Consider the following 21,996-nt stretch of genomic DNA (forward strand, 5'->3'; position numbering starts at 1 on the left):
CCTACACCCACCTTGCTGATTTAAGTTAACATTTTTTTATTTAAAACAAACAGACAAAGACTTCAAGTTTATTGTTTTGTTTTGTTGAAGCAAACATTTGGACTCTTAGAAGTACAACCATGCCAAACTTATATACATATTTGCTTGGGCAGAGTGGGGGAGGCAGGGTTATATTATTCTACCAACAAAAAGCAACCCTTGGCAAATTTGGTATACGAGGAGTTCATTATTCAATTCAAATCAAACATTTTCAAAACAAGTTATGTCACATCACTTCTTCATTTGAGAAAAGTTGGTAACTGAGCCTCCTGAAGTCCCACCCCACATAGGAGCCAACTCCTAGGGACTGTGGGGGCTTCGACTCCCGCAATAAAATATTTGAGGAGGCTGGGCCCCCACGAAGTTGATGGGCATTCCCATTCAAATGGTGTGTCTGCACTGCACCGTGTGATTGATTATGTGGGGTGGGGCTTATTTGGGCCCTCACAATATTTTATTCAGGTTGGCACCCCTGCCACTCCCCGCCTGTATTTCAGCTTGCCAAAGAGGAGAAGAGGGAAAATGAGTATTTAGAATGAACCTGTGCTACTTTTAGAATGAGTTTTCTATCCTATGTGTACCCCACTGAAGCCACTTGAAGGTCTGAATCTGTTCTTTTTTTAATCATTTCATAATAGGAAATGCTGGTCTCATGTCTCGGAGTTCAAAAGAGTGCAACATACCAAGCGTTCTTTTATTCTGGTTCCTTCTTTAGTTAGTAACATGTTTCCTTTTGATTTTTCACAGTAGGCAGCTCTGTGCAAGAATGCTGGGAAGGAAGCATTAGGCCTCGTAGTCTGCCGGCTCGGCTGAGATTAGTATTTCAGGAAGCTAACGGGAACAATAGCTGTAGAATATTGTTCCTATTTTCTTCACGGTGTACTTGGGAGGGTTTCTGTTTTTGTTTTTATCACCTTGAATGGTAGAATGACGCTCAGTAATCAACAGAAATTCAACACACAGAAATTTACCCAGTGTGTTGCTGTGGGAATGGCTCAAAATTTCTCCCTGCCATGTGAATGAAGGCATAGGCTGGGGGCCCTCTAGATTGCAAGCATTCGATCCCTTAGTGTGGCAACACCCAAATTTGGAACTCCCTGCCCATCTTAACAGATAGCTCAGTTGATGAGCACGAGACTCTAAATGTTAGTGCCATAGGTTCAAGCCCCATGCTGGGCAAAAAGATTCCTGCATTGCTTGGACTAGATGACCCTTGTGGTCCCTTCCAGGTCTATGATTCTATGATTCTAATATTAAGAAGGCATTGTTGCTGTATTGTTTTCGGCACCTGCTAAAAACTTACTCATTTCGGCAAACCTACCCAGGTATGCAACATTAGACTGTGATGGTAACATGTGATTTTAGTAAGCGTATTTGTTTTTAAATTACTGGTTTTATTTTATATTTTTATTATTTTTATGTAACTTGTTTTTAATGTTTGCTTTCATCGATGCTTTTAGTGAATATTTTAGTTTGCCTTTTGTAAACCACTTGAATAAAAATAGATGCTGTTGGACTCCAGCACCCATCAGCTCCAGACAGCATGCCCAGTGGTTAGGAATGATGGGAGTTGCAGTCCAACAACATCTGGGGCCTAAAGGCTAGCCTCTTCTGGCATAGGTGCTCTGCTTGGTTGGGTGGGGAATGATGACAGGCTAGCAATTGACCCAAGGAATAAAACATCCAGCACGTGTTGAAGTCAGAATGACACCTGATATTCTAATCTAGCAGGGTGAAAGGAAGCATGAGTGAGCCATCCTGTCTCATCTTAGATTTGGTTAGAATGGAAAATGGTATGTCCTCCAGATGTGGCAACCACACATGCCGAGCAACAAATGTCAATGTTAACTTTTTACCTCTGTGGCCTGGAAAGAGTTCTGAAGGCCAGACGGAGAGGCTTGGGCAACAGAAGATCCAGCAGGATCTTCTTACATTCTTAAGAGCCAGTGTGGTGTAGTGGTTAAGAACGGTAGACTCGTAATCTGGTTCGCGTCTCCACTCCTTCACATTCAGCTGCTGAGTGACCTTGGGCTAGTCACACTTCTTTGAAGTCTCTCAGCCCCACCCACCTCACAGAGTGTTTGTTGTGGAAGAGGAAGGGAAAGGAGAATGTTAGCCGCTTTGAGACTCCTTAGCGTAGTGATAAAGCGGGATATCAAGTCCAAACTCCTCCTCCTCCTCCTCCTCCTCCTCTTCTTCTTCTTCTTCTTCTTCTTCTTCTTCTTCTTCTTCTTCTTCTTCTTCTTCTTCTTCTTCTTCTTCTTCTTCTTCTTCTTCTTGGCAAGAGGAACAAAATCTGCACTGGAGAGGAACTGTATGTTCCCCAAGGCTCGCTCCTGATTGCAAGCTGTGGTTTGTAAGGGAAACCAGAGAGGCAGTTCACAATTAATTCTAAGCAACACTTCTTGGCTTTTCGTGTTTCAAAGTGAATGGGCAGTGTGTTGGTGCAGGCTCCCCAGCTGCTCCTATTTTGCTCCTCCTCTGACAACCTCGGCTTCACATTGCGTCTCAACCAGGTTTTGTGGTTTGTTACTCGCTTGGCAAGTCAGGATCAGCTAGCCAGCAGCAAACCATGGCTTCGGGATAACCTGTGACTGTGGGTTTCTGTTACATGTGAACATGGCCAATGTTTAGTCTGAGTCAGGCAGTTAACTTTAGAAAGTATAGAGCAAGGCCCACAGAATGCCACCCTTTGCAGCTTGGACTAGACAAACAAAGGCTATGTTGAGACAGTTTTTCCTGGAGACCATTCTTAGTAGACCATTCTTTTTTTAGTCTTAGCTTAGTTTCTTTCCCCCTCCTCCCCCCACCTATTTCTTTTCTTTCATATTTTCTTGAGCAGGTGGAGGAAACTGGTGGGTTATTTCTGTGGCTACAGACAGTAAAAGTAATAGGAAAGACTAGGAAACAGACAGGAAGTTCTTTCAGAAAAGGGAAGGCAGTCAGGGAGATGGCCTGAGCTTGTTTTGAGAAAAGATCCTTACCAGAGGCAGAAAGCAGGTAAGGAACAAGGGAGATGTGTGTGAAAAACAATTTTCCTGTGTGGTTTAAGAAACATAAGCATTCGGGGTGGCGGCGGCAAAATGGACATGTTTGTAATTTATAATATGCACCCCACAAGATTGCGCCCAATATAAGGATCAAGCTAAATATTTCAAGGATAGCCCAAGGCTATCAAAATATTAATGTGAGGAGTGATTGGGTGTGCCGCTCCCTTGTGTGTTACCCCCACCCCATGGGAGAGTTGGTAATCAGATTAGCTATAGTTTACCAGTTTTGATCAAAATTTGGACCAAACTCTGGTGCACTTGCAATTTGGGGGTGGACCGTAGTGGCAGAGTACCAGGGATCAGTCCTTGGTGTCTCCAGGTTGGACTGGGGAATGCAACTGCCTGAAGCCCTGGAAATCTCCTGCCAATCAGAGAAAACATTCCTGAGCTTGATGGACTGAGGCAGCTTCTCAGGCCCTTATGCCATTCAGAACTTCAGCGTGGTCAAAACAAGTGGTGTTAAGTCAGTGTGCAGTGACTTACTATGCTGTGTGGAAATAAGTCTCCCTGCTCATTGGGATTTATTGCAGGTAAACATGTCAAGGATTGTTGCTTTAATTCAGGTGTGGCTGTTCTGTGGCCCTTCAGATGTTGTCAGATTCTCAAGTCAACATGGTCAGTAGGGAGCAATGATGAAAGTTGCAGCCCAGTATCATCCAGTTAGTCATCCCCGCTTCAATTGCATTTATACTACTGCTATCAGTGGTTTGTGCTCTAAGATGAAATCTACAATCCATTTACTTCGGGGCATGAGCTGAGGCTCCAATACTTTGGCCACCTCATGAGAAGAGAAGAATCCTTGGAAAAGACCCTGATGTTGGGAAAGATTGAGGTCACTAGGAGAAGGGGACGACAGAGGACGAGATGGTTGGACACTGTTCTCGAACATGAGTTTGACCAAACTGCGGGAGGCAGTGGAAGACAGGAGTGCCTGGCGTGCTCTGGTCCATGGGGTCACGAAGGGTCAGACACAACTAAACAACAACAACATTAGCCAGGGCTGTTGTAGCGCAAAGACAATATTATGTTTACGACGTTTTTGTGAAAGAGTGGCCTATAGATATTATAATAAATACCAGTTATAAGTCCTGCTGCTCTGTAAGCAGGAATCTTTCTATTTTGAAGTGTCACAAAATAACATGTATACAAAAGCATGTTGGTGCTTCTCCACGTTGGATTGTGGAGTTTTGGATCTGGATCATACCTGAGCTGTTCATTCTTGCAAAAAGAAAGCCTGGTGGTTTTTTTTTTTAGCTCTCCGCTACATTCCAAGAAGCTGGATGGAAGGAAGTGAGCAAGCATCTGCGGAAATGTGTTCTGGCCCTCTGGAGCTATGCACATCCTGACAGTGGGAATCAATCAAAGCTTGTTTACAAAAGATATTTTTAGCACAAAAGGCATATTTTCTTTGAAAATTATGCTAGGCATTTGCTGTAAAGGGACAATGTCAAATTGGGCAATGATTCGTGTTTGGGGTTTGGGGTTGTTGTTTTTTGCACTTTTCACTTACTCTACGTAACTGATAAGGTACAAGGCATCAGAAGCTGCTATACTGAGCCAGGTCAATGGCCCACCTGGCTTAGTATTGTTGGTGCTGACTGACTGTCAACATCTCTCCAGGGTTTCAAGCAAGAATCTCTCCCAGGCTTACCTGGCGATGTTGGAGATTGCACTTGGGACCTGCACGTTCTCCACCAGTCACAGAATCATAGAGCTGTAGAGTTGGAAGGAACCCATCTGGTCCAACCCCCTGTAATGCAGTCAGCTATGGCCCTTCCTCTTAATTGTTTTCTGTTAGCAAAACTATAGTTTTTGAAGGCAACTAAACCAAGGTTCGAGGTAAAGTCTAGAACAGGATGGTCGAACACACAGCCTGCGGGCTGCATGCAGCCCTTGAGGCATTGTTTGGCAGCCCTCTGCAACATTTCCCTAAGCCAGGTAAGCAAGGCACTAGGGGAAGGGTTGTAAGGGTTCTGACATGGTCCTAGAGAGCTCCCATCTCCTTCCCAAATCCTACTAGCGCTTTCTCAGCTTGGAAAGGAAGTGGGAGAGCTCCAGGACCCTGCCAGAGCCTCACGCCTCCTTCCCAAAGTCCAAGTTAACTAACAAATAATTATAATGATGGTATTAAAATAGAAAAACAACAACAACTATAGCCCTTTAAGGCAGACAAAGTTGCTTGAATTTTCTCCAAAAGAAAAGCTTCGATCAAATTAAAGCCTTTGGCTTATTGCTGTTGGAATTGAAGGGACGAAGCAGATTTTATGGTGGTTCAGCCCCATAAACTGGAAGCGGTGGGTGAACATAAGAATAGCCTGCTGGATCAGGCCAATGACCCATCTAATCCAGCATCCTGTTCTCGCAGTGGCCATTGGGAAACCCTCAAGTGAAGAACAAGTGTGCTCTCCCCTCCCGTGGTTTCCAGCTACTGAAGACTGGGAAATGGCCAGTGTAACATCTATTTTGAAAGAGGGATCCAGGGATGGATGCTGGAAATTGTAGACTAGTTAGCTGTCTCTGGAAAACTGGTGGAAAGCATTGTTAAAGATAACATAGCCAAGCGTGTAGAAGAACAAGCCTTGCTGAAGCAGAACCAGCATAGCTTCTGCAAGAGCAGGCTCAGTCTCACTTAACCTAGTAGAGTTCTTTGAGAGTGTCAAGAAGCATATAGTGAATTTCAGAGTGGCTGTTGGAGCCATTGTAATGAACTTTAGTAAACCCCAGCAGAAAATGAAACAGCTCAACCACCCGTCCAGCTTTGCTACAGTCAGCCTCTTAAAGCAATTATGATTGACTTGCACTGTGCCCAGATAATTTGCTAATTACATTTTGTAGCAAATTTTGACATATACGCTGTTGGAGTTAGCAAAAGGACAAACGAGGCATTTTCATAATTGGAGTTGTTCACTCGCTTTTTCCATTCAGTGATGCGAGGACCAAATGCTCAGAAGTATGGAAAGCTAGCTTTAGGTTATCCAAGGACAACACATCCAGGTGTGCATGTTTGACACCATTGGTCTATCTATGTAGCTCAATTTTAGAAGCACCATGGGTAAGGAACTTGTGGCCTTCCAGATGTTGCTGGACTTCCAACACCCTAAACTATTGACCATGCTGTCTGGGACTGATGGAAGTTTCAGTCCAACAATATCTGGAGGGCCACAGTCTTCCCCACACTGGTCCACAGTGACAGAGAGCAAGCAGCTTTTTAAGGTTTCAGAGAGCAGCCTTTCTTAGTCCTACCTGGACATGCTGGGGCTTCAACATGGGACCTTCTGCATGCTCCACCACAGAGCTATAGTCTTTCCACAAAGGTTCCAGGCCAACACTCCATTAAAACGGATGATACCCAGCTCTACCTCTCTTTTAAATCGGAAGTGAGGGCAGTGAAGGTCCTGTGTGAATGTCTGGAGGCAGTTGGAGGATGGATGGCGGCTAACGGATTGAGGTTGAATCCTGACAAGACAGAAGTATTGTTCTTGGGCACAGGGGGCGAGCTGGTGTGGAAGACTCCCTGGTCCTGAATGGGGTAACTGTGCCCCTGAAGGAGCAGGTGTGCGGCCTGGGAGTCATTTTGGACTCGCAGCTGTCCATGGAGGCGCAGGTCAATTCTGTGTCCAGGGCAGCTGTCTACCAGCTCCATCTGTTACATGGGCTGAAATCTCCCGCTTGGACTACTGCAATGCGCTCTATGTGGGGCTACCTTTGAAGGTGACTCAGAAACTGCAATTAATCCAGAATGCGGCAGCTAGACTGGTGACTGGGAGTGGCTGCCGAGACCATATAACACTGGTCCTAAGAGACTTGCATTGGCTCCCAGTACGTTTCCGAGCACAATTCAAAGTGTTGGTGCTGACGATTAAAGCCCTAAACGGCCTCGGTCCAGTATACCTGAAGGAGCATCTCCACCCCCATTGTTCTGCCCAGACACTGAGGTCCAGCACCGAGGGCCTTCTGGTGGTTCCCTCGCTGCGAGAAGTGAGGTTACAGGGAACCAGGCAGAGGGCCTTCTCGGTAGTGGTGCCTGCCCTGTGGAATGCCCTCCCATCAGATGTCAAGGAAATAAGCAAAAAAATTCCTTCAGTAGCACCTTAAAGACCAACTAAGTTTATATTTTGGTATGAGCTTTCGTGTGCATGCACACTTCTTCAGATACACTGAAGATACATGAAAGCTCATACCAAAGATACACGAAAGCTCATACCAAAATATAAACTTAGTTGGTCTTTAAGGTGCTACTGAAGGAATTTTTTTATTTTGCTTCGACTCAGACCAACACGGCTACCTACCTGTAACAAGGAAATAAGCAATTATCTTACTTTTAAAAGACATCTGAAGGCAGCCCTGTTTAGGGAAGTTTTTAATGTTTAATGCTGTATTGTGTTTTAAATATTTGGTTGGGAGCCGCCCAGAGTGGCTGGGGAAACCCAGCCAGATGGGTGGGGTATAAATAATATATTATTATTATTATTATTATTATTATTATTATTATTATTATTATTAAGCTAGCAGCGTTTAGGAGCAGTACCAAGCTATGGTACAGGGCAGTTGCTTCAGCACATGTCTGATGCAACTGAGGCCCATCACACCAGCAATCTTTACTTGAGTCCCTGGCTGAAGAGCTTTTCTGAGCAAATCTATATCAAAAGTAAACAGAACAAAAGGATTTGAATAGGCTTCTTGCATTTGACCTGCATTGCTTTCAGACTACAAGTCTAAACAGGGTTGGGACCTAGAGTAGTGGAAAGGTTATACTTATCATGCAACTTGCTGTGTTATGTGACCTTTGCTCTGTAAAGAGTTTGTTTTGGCTAAACACTGGCTGTCTTAAAAGTAGCAGAACAATACATGTATCTTTCCTATTGACTTTAGCAGCAGATACCTTATTCTAGAGCAGTCATCAGTTGTGGCCCATGCACCAGTGTAAACTCCTTTTCTGCTACGAACAGGTAGTGATGGCTGAATCTGGAAAATGTGGCTTTTGTAAGTTTCTTCTTTTCCAGTCCATTTCTCCAACAGTTTGCAATTATTTTAAAAAGTCCTCATGAACATTTGTCAGCATTGTTGTGTGTATTTCCCCTGATATAGGCATTTTTATATGCGACATGCTATTTTCCTTAATATACACATTTTGGCAAACCATTTCCCAGAACATAATGCATTTTTGTACATTATTTTCACCAATACAAATGGTTCTATGTAGACTTTCCACTAATATATGCATGTTTGTTCACATATTCTTTTGTTTGAGAACTGCATTTCAAAATTCGGAGATGTGTGAATTACAAATGGAAACGTGTATTTGTGTGTTGTTTCAAGAAGTACAAATTTGGGAGGTTTTTCTTACTGCAAATTTGTCATTAAAACTGAAAGGAGCTCCCCAATCCCTACCACCGAGGGGTGATAGTTGCAAAACACTGTTTACTGTTACATATAATTCCAACAAACCTTGGTTTGTACCTTCTGTACGAACCAGGACTGCCAACCACATATTGAAATCCTGGTTCAGAGCCCCAGTTAACTACAACATATAGTTTTCTGGTTAGGAACATAAAACAGGCCCAACTAGATCAGATTGAAATGTCCATGTGATCTAGTAATATGTTCTCACAATGGCTTGAGGGCATCCTGACCAAGTTTGCAGATGACACCAAATTAGGAGGGGTGGCTAATACCCCAGAGGACAGAATCACACTTCAAAATGACCTTAATAGATTAGACAACTGGGCCAAAGCAAACAAGATGAATTTTAACAAGGAGAAATGTAAAGTACTACACTTGGGCAAAAATAATGAAAGGCACAAATACAGGATGGGATCTAGGAGTCCTGGTAGACCACAAACTTGACATGAGTCAACAGTGTGATGCAGCAACTAAAAAAGCCAATGCAATTCTGGGCTGCATTAATAGGAGTATAATAATAATAATAATAATAATTTATTATTTATACCCCGCCCATCTGGCCGGGTTCCCCCAGCCACTCTGGGCGGCTTCCAAAAAAACAGAAATTCTAAAATACAGAAATCCATCAAACATTAAAAGCTTCCCTAAACAGGGAAACAGTATAGCATCTAGATCAAGGGAAGTAATAGCACCACTGTATTCTACTCTGGTCAGACCTCACCTGGAGTACTGTGTCCAGTTCTGGGAACCACAGTTCAAGAAGGATACTGACAAGCTGGAACGTGTCCAGAGGAGGGCAACCAAAATGGTCAAAGGCCTGGAAACAATGCCTTATGAGGAACGGCTTAGGGAGCTGGGTATGTTTAGCCTGGAGAAGAGAAGGTTAAGGGGTGATATGACAGCCATGTTCAAATATATTAAAGGATGCCATATAGAGGAGGGAGAAAGGTTGTTTTCTGCTGCTCCAGAGAAGCGGACACGGAGCAATGGATTCAAACTACAAGAAAGAAGATTCCACCTAAACATTAGGAAGAACTTCTTGACAGTAAGAGCTGTTCGAGAGTGGAATTTGCTGCCAAGGAGTGTGGTGGAGTCTCATTCTTTGGAGGTCTTTAAGCAGAGGCTTGACAGCCATCTGTCAGGAATGCTTTGATGGTGTTTCCTGCTTGGCTGGGGGTTGGACTGGATGGCCCTTGTGGTCTCTTCCAACTCTATGATTCTATGACCAACAAGCAAGCCTGAGTCCAAGAACATTTTCTCCACTTGTGATTCCCACCAAATGGTATTCAGAGAGGCATACGGCCTCTGTCACTGGAGGCAGAACATATTGTGAAAGTGATTATGTTGCACTATCAATGGGAAGAGCTGTTTTTATATTTTACATCCGCCTTCACCAACTGAGTGTCCTCCAGATGTTTTGGACCACAACTCCCATGAGCTTCATGGAAGGTACCAGGTTGGCGGATGCTGTTCTACCTTTACCAGCCCCAAGAGTGTGCTGACAGTCCAATTACTTTCTCAACGCTTTGGTTGCATCAGAAAAGGCTGCTAGGCATAGACAGATTGACCACAATCCAGAGAGAGGTACTTTTGGTTCTTCAAAGTCCTGGACACACCCAACACAACCTTTTTGTCTCCCCACCCCCTCCCACCTCACTTCAAAATCAGATGGCTGCATTGCACACAAAGGCTGCTGTTCCCTAAACACAAATCAAAAGACCTGCTGGGCCCTTGCTAAATGTGGCTCTCTTAAATCACAACCTCAATTCGTTCCAACATTACCTAGTGAAAGGAATCTCTTCCCATCCATGGCGAATAGTTCTCATTGAGTGTTAAGAGTCAGGAGACATTTAACAGTAGGTAGGACCCAGCGTTTCAATGAATAAATAAATAAAAATACAACTGCAAAACAAAATTATCATTGGAAAGCAAAAACCAGCCTAACTCAGTGGCTTGCAGCCACTTGGTAGGAATCATCAAATTGGAGGTTCTTGATGGTTGAACTGTGGAACTGCCTGTTACAGTAAACAAAGGTAGCTACTTAACATGCTCGTCCCCAAAGCAGATGTTGTTGTTGTTTAGTTGTTGAGTCGTGTCCGACTCTTCGTGACCCCATGGACCATAACACGCCAGGCACTCCTGTCTTGCACTGCCTCCCGCAGTTTGGTCAAACTCATGTTTGTAGCTTCCAGAACATTGTCCAACCAAAGCAGATACTCAACACCAAAAAAAAGAGGACAGCCGAGGACACCATTTTGCATGAAATGTGCATATTTTAATTCATATGGAAATTTAGAAAGGGTCCATTTTGCCATAGTGGAAAAGACTGTGAGCAAGTGATCAGCCTACCTGTTGAGTCTGCTGTCCAGGCTTTGGTCGCCAACCTGGATGGCTTTAAAAGAGGGTTAGGCAAATTCATGCACAATAAGGCTACCAGTTGCTAATCGTCACGATGCGTATATTACCTTCAGCATCAGAGACAGTACCAGCCTCTGTATACCATTTGCTTGGGATCACACAAGAACATGAGAAGATCAGGCCAGTGGCCCATCTATCCCAGCATCCTGCTCTCATAGTAGCCAAGCAGATGCCCATGAGAAGCTTGCCAGCAGGACCTGAGTGCAGCAGCCCTCTTCCATCCCTCCTGCGGTTTTTGGCAGCTGATACTCAGAAGCATTACTGCATCGGAGATGGAACATCACTTAAAGCCTCCATCTCAGGCACTCATGACCTACTTGTGAGCCTCTCATAAGCATCTTATTTCTTTATTTTTATGTTATTGTATAGAAGCAGGCAGAATGACTGCTCATATCCAACCCTGGTCAGATAGCTGTTTGGGAGGGTTTTGTTGTAAGGGAAATGTGGCCGCACCCCTTTCTTCCTCCCCTATTAATGCTAATTGTGGATTTCCTAACGAAGCATGTGCAGCTCCAATAGTTAGATCAAGCAGTGGCTGCATCTGCATGGAGTTCCTTATTTAGCTAAGGATGTATGTGTAGATATGCCTGGTTCTACATGCATTTCCTAGTAAGATTGGGATGATGGCCAATTTCTATAACTCCAGCATTTTTTCTGTTTCTTTATGGGAAGCACCGGTAGGTCCCAACTGAGTTCAGTGAGGAAGGGCTGTTATACCGTAGTAGGTAAGTGGCAAAGGGTCCCATGTTCAGTTCCTGGGATATCTAGGAAGGACTGGTAAAGACTTTCCTCTGAAAGCCCTGCTGAAATTTGCAGATGTCACCAAACTGGGAAGGGAAGCTAATGCCGCTGAAGACAGAATCGGGATTCATGATGACCTTAACAGATTGGAGAACTGGGCCCAAACTAACAAATTTCCATAGGGGCAATTGTAGGGTTCTGCACTTAGGCAGGAAGAACCAGATGCACAAATATAAGATGGGGGAACACCTGGCTTCCTCGTGAAGAGGATCTAGAGGTCTTAGTGGAACGCAAACTTAACATGAGTCCACAGTGTGATGCAGCAGCAGCAAAAAAAGAGAGCTAATGCTCCTCTAGGCTGCATCAACAGAAGTATAGCGTCCAGGTCAAGGGAAGTAACAGTACCACTCTATTCTGCCTTGGTCAGACCACACTTGGATTACTGCATCCAGTTCTGGGCACCACAATTTAAGAAGGATATTGACAAGATGGAACGTGTGCAGAGGAGGGCAACCAAGATGATCAAGGGTCTGAAAGCCAAGCCTTATGAGGAACAGTTGAAGAAGCTGGGTATGTTTAGCCTGGAAAAGAGAAGACTGAGAGGAGATATGATAGCCACCCTCTAATATCTGAAGGGCTGTGTCACATGGAAAATGGAGCAAGCTTGTTTTCTCCTGCTCTGGAGGGTAGGACTCGAACCAATGCCTTCAAGTTTCAAGAAAGGAGTTTCTGACTAAATATCAGGAAGAACCTTTTTGACAGTAAAAGCTGTTTGACAGTGGAACAGTCTCCCTCGGGAGGTTATGGACTCTCCTGGCTTGGAGGTTTTTAAGCAGAGGTTGGGTGGCCATATGCTGTGGGTGCTTTAGCTGAGATCCCTGCATTGCAGGGGGTTGGGATAGATGACCCTCGGGTCCCCTTCCAACTCTACAATTCTGTGAAATTGTTGTCAGCCAGTGTGTAGACTATACAGCACTACATGGGGTAATAGTTGGACTCAATATAAGGCAACTTTATGGGTTCCGAATGCCAAATAAATGTGTGCAAGATTGTAGCTTTGTTGCCTGAACTGCCACGATATTATAATTATTGTACATTTTTTTCTAATGCTGCTAAACTGTATAGATATCCAGTAAAAGCAAAGCCATGAACTTTATATCAGATATGGATTTTGGTTGGGATTTGCTAGCATACTGCTAAGCATCATTTCTGATTTATTCATTTATTTTGTCTCTTCATTTTGGTTCTGCTTCTCCTCCCCCTTCGCTCCCCATTCCTTTGTGCAGTCTGTGGTGACAATGAGAGTAAAATAGAGCCTGATCAGCAGATGGACAACTTGTACCTGAAAGCTTTGGAGGGATTTATCACTGTCATCACACAGGATGGAGACATGATCTTTTTGTCGGAGAACATCAGCAAGTATATGGGCTTGACACAGGTAAGCTGTTTTCTACACCTCTCGCGTAGCAAGTTGGATGATATTGTGATGATTATTTATTAAGCTTATATAGTGCCCTTCAGCTGAGGATCATAGGGTGGTTCATAGTATAATATAACTTCTGCTTCTTTCTCTACTTGGTAGAGCTAGTTTGTTCAATGTGACTTAACAAAAGCTTCCTGCAAGTACTCTAAGGAAGAGAATGATTGTGCCTTTGCTATTATGGGATTGGAGTGGCTGCAAGGGTGTTTAGCCCTGAAGAGGCCAGGGTTAAGATCAGAGGGACCCAGTGAGGAGATTTAAATGTGCAACAGTGCAATACACGAGTGAAACATGGAATATACAGATTGGTATACTCGCCTGCCCAGCAGATGATACTGCCAGCATTGTTAATGCCCATCACCAGTTTGGAGGTTGCAGCTCCATGGTTACTTTTAAATTTTATTTTATTTAATTTTAAAAAAACACCAATTAAGTGATTTGCAGATGCTTTAAATAAATATCGCTAATGATAAAATGATAAAAGATTATTGCTGTCATTACCATCAGGCCATAGAACAAGAGTGGGAAGGAAATCTAAATACATAATAAACAATACAAGCACAAAAACGGCTAGACTGTGAATTTACAATGAATAGTCAGCTGCTATCTAAAACATCTCTGTAAAACACTTCTCGAAGTTTCTTGTCATGTGGTGCATTTTGGGAATGAGGGGGATACAAAATATGTTCCCAGCGTAAATTCATTTTCACAACCCCATTTTTTAAATCTGTTTGTCTTGATGGTCAAACAGGTGGAGCTGACCGGACACAGCATTTTTGACTTCACTCACCCCTGTGATCATGAGGAAATTCGAGAAAACCTGAGTTTGAAAAATGGTAAATAATATATTTTTTAAAAAATGCAACAACGCTATTGCAGTGTGCTTTGTGCATCATTTATGGAGTAGTCTCCCCAAGAAGACTTGAGAGACAGTGTGGTGTAGTGGTTAAGAGTGGTAGACTCATAATCTGGGGAACCAGGTTCACGTCCCTGCTCCTCCACATGCAGCTGCTGGGTGACCTTCTTCTTCATCTCCTGGGTATTTTATTGTTAATTTTCTTTTTTTGCTGTTTTGTGATATTTCAGCCAGCTGATTGTGGTGATCATTTTAATGTTGTTGGAGAGGTGGGAAGGGGGCTTGATTTTGGGAGATGGGCCATCTTTTATAATTTTTAGTGTTTCATTTATGTTTTTAAAGTCGTTTTTAATATGAGCAACTCATCTCTCTTCTGCTATAAGTCGTCTTGAGACGTTTTGAGGGCTTTATGGTAATTAACTAAAAGTATTAATGAATAATAGAAAGATTTGTGTGTCTCCCCAAGCACTTAGCCTGTTTGAACCTCCAAACTCAAGACCAAATACAATGGCTGCTTCTCCTGGGGAATTTATTGTAACCAGGGAAGTATTTTCTTTTTAGAAAGTGTAAGCTAATGCCAACTGTTATTTGGCACTAGGGCATTATCTCTAGGAGAAACTAGGAGGGGGATTTGAGTTGATATGGTCACTCCCTAATTCCCTCTAGCACAAGGAGATGGTAGCCACTATGCCAGGAAATACATTTCACTTGTCCAACAGGATCTGTTTTATAGGGTCTTGGGCAGGCATCCCCAAACTTTGGCCCTCCAGATGTTTTGGACTACAATTCCCATCTTCCCCGACCACTGGTCCTGTTAGCTAGAGATCATGGGAGTTGTAGGCCAAAACATCTGGAGGGCCAAAGTTTGGGGATGCCTGGTCTTGGGGATTCTGTATCTGGATAAACGCAGGGCGTACCTTGTTAAGGTGTTGGCTTCTGCCTGCAGTGAGCAGAGCTGACAGCTGGAGCATTTTACTCCACTGTCTGTTCCAGATCTCACCCAAGACACATCCTGAGGCCTAAGCAATGGCTGAAGTGTGTTAGGATACATGGAGCAATAATTGCTTTGAACAGCTTTCCCCCACCTACTGCCCTGTAGATGTTTTAGACCAGGCACATCCAACAGGTAGACTGTGATCTACCGGTAGATCACTGGGTGTCTGTGGTAGATCACTGCTAGATCACTGGCACCCTAAAAAAAGCTCACCCAAAATTTTCCTCCTCCCTAAAAAAAGCTGAACAACTATGACCTGAAGCCCTAAACAAAAATGGGCCTTCCTCCCTCCTAAAAGAAGCTCAACAAGTTTGACCTAAACCCCAAAAAACAGGGCTTCCCTTCCTTTAAAAAAACTCAACAGCTTTACCTGAACCCCCCAAAAGGGGGTAGATCACTCCCAGTTTTTAACTCTGTGAGTAGATCACAGTCTCTTGGGAGTTGGCCACCCCTGTTTTAGACTACAACTCACCTCCACCCCAGCCAGCATGAGCAGAGGTGCTAAAGGCTGCCTTAAAACAGGGATGGGAAGTTTGTGGCACTCCATCTACTGCTTGACTTCAGTTCTGATAATCCATGGCTATTGGCCATGTTGGCTGGGGTAGATAGGAGTCCATATGTTTTCCCATCGCTGCTTTAGAATGCCACCAGTTAACCTTCAGTGCAGCAATGCCAAGCAGAGAACTGTTCTGGGGAGATGATAATCACCTGGTTTCTCAGTCAGCCACGCAGAAACTTTGTAGAGTAATCGAAACAACAGATAACAGGGGGGATCAATCTGTTAACCTGTGGACAAAGTGTTTATCTCTCTTGCGCTTCTGAGCTTTCTTCCCCATCACTGCATCATGTGATGAAATGAGCAGCTTATCCTGTGATAAACTGCAATCTTCATAGGAATCACATTGTTCTGTGAACCCACCCAAACTGTTCTCAGATTAAGTGAGGGGCACTGATGAAGATGGCTTCACCAGACTGGATGGTCAACATGCCCAGAACAAAGAGGGATAGTTTTTACACAGGGATTAGCATATTTATTTAGCAAAATTTATATACCTGTAAGTGGTTTTCAAGGATTGTTAAAATTGCCAAGGAAAACAGCTAAAAGGAATTAAAAAACATTTAAAGGTAACAGTAAGAAGGAATAAAAGATGCCAAGGGAGTCAGTGTTTGTCTGCTCTGCAGACAGTTTTTTCTGGGTCATGTGGCCAGCATGACTAAGCCGCTGCTGGCGCAATGGAACACCGAAACCAGAGCAGCACATGGAAACGCCGTTTACCTTCCTGCCATAGTGGTACCTATTTATCTCACACCACATCAGTGATTTGGTATTAGGTACGTCATCTGGATGGGACACGGGTGGCGCTGTGGGTTAAACCACAGAGCCTAGGGCTTGCCAAGCAGAAGGTCGGCGGTTCGAATCCCCACGAAGGGGTGAGCTCCCGTTGCTCGGTCCCAGCTCCTGCCAACCCAGCAGTTCGAAAGCACGTCAAAGTGCAAGTACTGCTACAGCGGGAAGGTAAACGGTGTTTCCGTGTGCTGCTCTGGTTCGCCAGAAGCGGCTTAGTCATGCTGGCCACATGAACTGGAAGCTGTACGCCGGCTCCCTCGGCCAGTAATGCGAGATGAGCGCCACAACCCGAGTCGGTCACGACTGGACCTAATGGTCAGGGGTCCCTTTACCTTTTTACTTCATCTGGAACTGCCAAGGTCATTCCAGAATCAATTAACTTCATCCTCAAAGTGTGTAGCTAGTTGATCACAGCGGTTTTGGAATGTTCCTACTCTGGTCCTTCCGAAATAACTTTGCTGGCTGGTTACTAAAGCAACAGAAGCTGCCAGACAAGCCTTAAAAGAGAATCTTGTCCACATTTTTCTCAGGTCCAGGCTTTGGGAAAAAGAATAAAGAGGTGACCATGGAGCGGGACTTCTTCATGAGAATGAAATGCACTGTTACCAACAGAGGCAGAACTGTGAATCTCAAATCGGCCACATGGAAGGTACCTTTTTTTTTACTTATGTTTTTTGAAAGATTTGATTTACTCAAGTTGCTTTGGTTTTTTAAACAAAAAACAAAAAAAAACCCTTGTATTAATACAAATAGTTTCTTTATATTTCAGGTTCTGCACTGCACTGGACAACTTAAGGTCTATAATACATGCCCTCCTCATGCTCTCTGTGGCTACAAAGAGCCTCTCTTGTCTTGCCTGATATTAATGTGTGAACCCATTCAACACCCTTCCAATACTGACATCCCACTGGACAGCAAGACGTTCTTGAGCCGTCACAGCATGGACATGAAATTCACCTACTGTGATGACAGGTAAAAAGACCAGCTATTTGCTCGTAATGCCTCTCCAGCATGATAAATTGAGAGGCAACCTTATTTAAAGAATATTCTTAGACACCAGAGCAAAACGCAATTACTTAGGCAAACCCCAAAGGAGACATATCGCTCGATAGGGAGAATGGTACCACCAGGATTGAAAAAACCCATGGCAAATAAAATAAAAAAAGGAGACTGATGCAAAAGAATTTAAACATATCCTCACTTCTGTATAGATATATCTGCTAAACATTTTAAGCTGGCTGCTGGGAATTCAAAGTCTCCCATCACCCACAGCCAGCACAGACTTATTACCTACTCCCAAAATGGTTGCGCTGCCTGCGGCTGATGGGAATTGTAGTCCAAAATATGTGGAAGGAATCCGATTGGCTAAGGCTGGGCTAGGCTGAAGCAAGACTGTGCAAGTTGTGAGATACCCAAGTCAAATGCATCTGGCCAATTCATGTATCGTAACTTGCCTTGGCAATGACTTCTAGTCTTTTTTTAACAAAAGGAAGTCTCTTGCGGCATTTGAAAGACTAACCAATTCAACATGTCGAAAGCTTTTTGTAGGCTACTGTGTAAAATTCAGCAAGCCGTGCTCACAAGTTGCGGCAGGCCTGATCTAAAGCATCCGTCTTGGCGCTAATCCTTTCCTTGCAATCCTTTTGTTTCTCTTGCCATTCCAGTACTCCCAGCAATGCCATGTCAGGCTTTCCTGTTGCATCATGGGATTTATTTATATAATTTAAGACAGGGCCTAAAAAACCAACACGGGCCCTTGAGCATTCTTTTTGAGATCAACCCAGGAAAGACAATGGGTCTGTTCATGTGCTGTCTGAGTTTAAACATTTGCAGGAGTTCAGCTTCCGTGAGAATATTTTGTAAGGCCTGGAAATAAAGAGCCCAACATTCAGCAATGCCCTGAACCCACCATGAGAGGGAAAAAAAGAAAGCTGAGCGGTTGTAAGAAAGATTTAAATTAATGCTCTTATGACAAACAAAGGTGACTTGTGATGGGGATCAGAATATGCTTTAGGATTTGGCATAGTAAATATCCCGTTGCTTAAAAAATATGCCCTGAATCTGTGTTGGATGTGGGAATAAAGCAATGCAAGTCTGCACAAAACACACACACACACACAGTTTTTTTTCATAGACATAGAATGGTCAGGGCCTGTCCTATCATTAGGCAGAGTGAAGTGGCCAGCTCAGGCAGCAAATCTGGGACATCATGAAAGGGCAGCAAAGAGTTATTTAATTTCAAATTGTCTTTTTACTGCCTCAGAGGGAAACAGACGCCTGTGGGACTTTCTGCCTCAGGTACCAAAATAAATCAACTACGGTAGCTTTGTGTGCTATGTACTTTTGAGCGAGAGGGCTCCGTGAGGTGAGTCATTTGCTGCTTTGTCTCAGCCAAGCAGCAGAATGCCCTGGCCTGGCCCTGAGGATGCTTACAATATGGTAAAAGGGAGCTGCAGTCCTAATCTTATGAGCATGTCACAGAATGCCACTGATTCTAAATTAATCTGGAAAATTATCAGGTAAGGGTTGTCTGAATGTAGCCTGGGTGGTGTTGGAATCGTCATCTCTCTATTAATTATTTATTTATTTATTTATTTATTTATTTATTTATTTATTTACCGCCCTATACCCGGAGGTCTCAGGGCGGTTCACAGAATAAAATCAAGATATAAAACCACAAAATACCTAATAAAAATAAAAACAACAACCCAATAAACAAAAACACACATATATTTTTTTTATAAAAAAACACATTTTAAAAATATAAATCGGATCAGCCAAAGGCCTGACAAACTTCCCTGGGGAGAGCATTCCACAGACGGGGAGCCACTGCAGAGAAGACCTCTTCTCATGGTGCCCCCCTCCAAACTTCTTGACGAGGAGACACACGAAGAAGGGCCTCAGATGATGATCTCAGGATCCGGGAGGGTTCACAGGGAAAGAAGCAGTCCTTTAGGTATTGAGATAATAGTCCGTAATTGGCTAATTATCGATAACGCAGCTTTGTGATTGAGAAAGATAGCAGAGAAATCTATCTGCCTACGAACAATTCTAGCTGCGTAGCAGACATTGCAAAAATACTCGCCCAGTACGTTCCGTCACCAATGTCAAGCCTCTGTTTCTAAAACCCAGAAACTTTTCCTCCCAAGTTCAGATCACATTCCGTAGCAGTGAAAGCTTTATCCGACTTTCTGTGCCTGTGAAATAACTCACTCCTTGGTTCGTTAAAACAAAGAAGATTTATTGCAGGCATCCCCAAACTTAGGCCCTCCAGATGTTTTGGACTACAATTCCCATCTTCCCCGGCCACTGGTCCTGTTAGCTAGGGATCATGGGAGTTGTAGGCCAAAACATCTGGAGGGCCGCAGTTTGGGGATGCCTGATTTATTGCTTAGGGCAGCTCAGCCTGGTGAGTTCATCTCCATCTCGGCTGGAAGCTGCGACACGAACAGAACCAATAAACACATACAACGTTCTCATGTAACAGAAAAAATACAACAGTACACACAGGTACTTCCTCTTTACATGGGCACGTCACAGGGCCCCGCGGCAGGACGATTGCTGAGCTATTAACCCTCTCAGCTCACATATCTCAACCTTAGTTGGCATAAGAAGCTCAGTCGGTAGAGCGTGAGACTTCATCACAGGGTCGTGGGTTTTGGGCCCCATGTTATGCAGAAGATTTCCCCTAGCATTGCAGGGGGCTAGGTGACCTTTGTGGTCTTCTTGAATTATACAATTCTATGACAAGAAGAGGCTGCTGCATTGGGCCAGGGGCCCATCTTGTCCAGCATCCTGTTCCCACGATGTCTACCCAGATGCCTGTGGGAAACCAACATCAGGATTCGAACACAGGAGCCCACTCCCCTCCTGTGGCTTCCAGCAACTGGTATTCAGAAGCTTTTCTGCCTCTGACTGCGGAAGCAGGGCAGAGCCATTTGGGCTAGTAGACATCAATAGCTCTTGAAATGTACTCGGAGTCGAGAGTGAATTTCATGCTCTTTATTCAGCTCATAGTCATCAAGGAGAAGAGGAGAAGAAGAATGGCTCTTTTCCCAAAACCATCTGCTTATATACATTATTTACACAATGGGCCTTGCGTGATTGGCTACTTCAGGGCTACACCTGTGGGCCAATTATATTGTGGATTGACTTCTGCCTGCAGCCTGATTGGCTGCTCCTACAGGCCAATCAGGTAGCAGATTCACTTCTGCCCGTCGCCTGATTGGCTGCTCCAGCAGGCCAATCAGGTTGCGGATTCACTTCCACCTGGAGTTGGATTGGGTAGCTCCCGCTGTTTCTGAATCCTATTGTTCTAGGATTCAGCTCAGTACATAACACCCCTCCCCTCTAAGTTCCAGTCCTGCCCGGGAAGTTGCATTCGTAGTCCCCAAGGTCTGCTGGCCGCCTCCGTGTGCGTTGTGGCCTGGGGTGTTCCTTGGTCAGGGGTTCTGGTTCTGGCTCGTGTTCCGAGGCTGCTGGCTGTGCCGGGGCTGTCTGGTCTGGCGCCACTGAACCACTAGGTTGTGGCTCTGGTTCCGGTGTCCTTCCAGCCTCGGGGCGCCCCTCTGTGCCTACTGCTTCTGCTTCTGCTTCCCCTGCCCACCCCTCTCGCTCTACAGGCCTCACTGCCCTGCTGTCCCCTTGGGACCCCTCTGTCCCGCTCTCCTCCCGGGTTCCTCCTGGGAATCGTCGCCGTAGCTGGTCGCAGTGGCGGCGCCAACATTGCCCCCCTTCCGTTAGTACCTCGTACGACACGGGACCGGTCACCTTGGTGACTGTGGCGGGTACCCATGCTGGGCCTGCCCCAAAATTCTTTGCGTACACTGCGTCCTGGGCCACAAATGTCCGGGGGTTCCTGCCTTTCCCCACCACTACCTCATCCTGAGCTCTGTCGGGGTGAAGTCGGTCCAGTCTAGTTGCAAGGCGCCGGCCCATTAGTAGTTCAGCTGGGCTCCGGCCCGTCGTTGTGCTTGGGGTGCTGTGCTGTGCTAGAAGAAATGCAGCAAGGCGGTATTCCCAGTCCCCTTGTGTCATGCGGCGGAGGCTGTCCTTGGTGGTCCGCACCATGCGCTCCGCTTGGCCATTGGTGGCAGGGTGGAATGGTGCTGAGCGGATGTGGCGGATGGCGTTCTGCGCTGTGAAGGTCTGGAACTCCTCTGACGTGAATGCGGTTCCATTGTCCGAGACGAGGGTGTCAGGGAGCCCGTGGGTTGCAAAAAGCTTACGTAGTACCCGGATGGCTGCCGCCGTAGAAGTGGACGGTACCAGTGCGACCTCCAGCCATTTGGTGTAGGAATCCACCACTATGAAGAATGTTTTTCCCTGGAAGGGTCCAGCGAAGTCCACGTGCAAGCGTGACCATGGATGTCGGGCGGACTCCCAGGGCTGGACTGGGGCCCTTGGGGGATCTGGGCGGGATTCTTGGCAGGTCTGGCAGTGTTGGACCCAGGCCTCTATCTCTCTGTCAATCCCCGGCCACCACACATAACTCCTGGCAAGGGCCTTCATCCTCACTACCCCTGGGTGTGTCTCGTGTAGGGCTGTGAGGACCCTTTTGCGGAGGGGCTGGGGAACAACAACCCTGCTTCCCCATAACAGGCACCCCTTGTGGGCCGACAGTTCATGTTTGCGGTTTGTGTAGCCAGCGAATTCTGGCCCGGGGCT

General features: G+C 45.0%; 1 protein-coding gene across 2 annotated transcripts in view; it reads left to right on the forward strand.

Annotated features, from left to right (window-relative positions):
• Positions 1-21,996, forward strand: part of EPAS1 (endothelial PAS domain protein 1) — a 125,763-nt gene that overhangs the window by 61,010 nt on the left and 42,757 nt on the right. For both annotated transcript variants that reach the window (XM_035111181.2, XM_035111182.2), the window contains 4 exons: positions 12,938-13,089; positions 13,883-13,967; positions 16,860-16,978; positions 17,099-17,301. In XM_035111181.2, the coding sequence (XP_034967072.2) occupies positions 12,938-13,089; positions 13,883-13,967; positions 16,860-16,978; positions 17,099-17,301 (559 nt within the window). The remainder of the gene's footprint in view (positions 1-12,937; positions 13,090-13,882; positions 13,968-16,859; positions 16,979-17,098; positions 17,302-21,996) is intronic.

The sequence above is a fragment of the Zootoca vivipara genome, chromosome 3, assembly GCF_963506605.1.
Source record: "Zootoca vivipara chromosome 3, rZooViv1.1, whole genome shotgun sequence".
Lineage (NCBI taxonomy): Eukaryota > Metazoa > Chordata > Lepidosauria > Squamata > Lacertidae > Zootoca > Zootoca vivipara.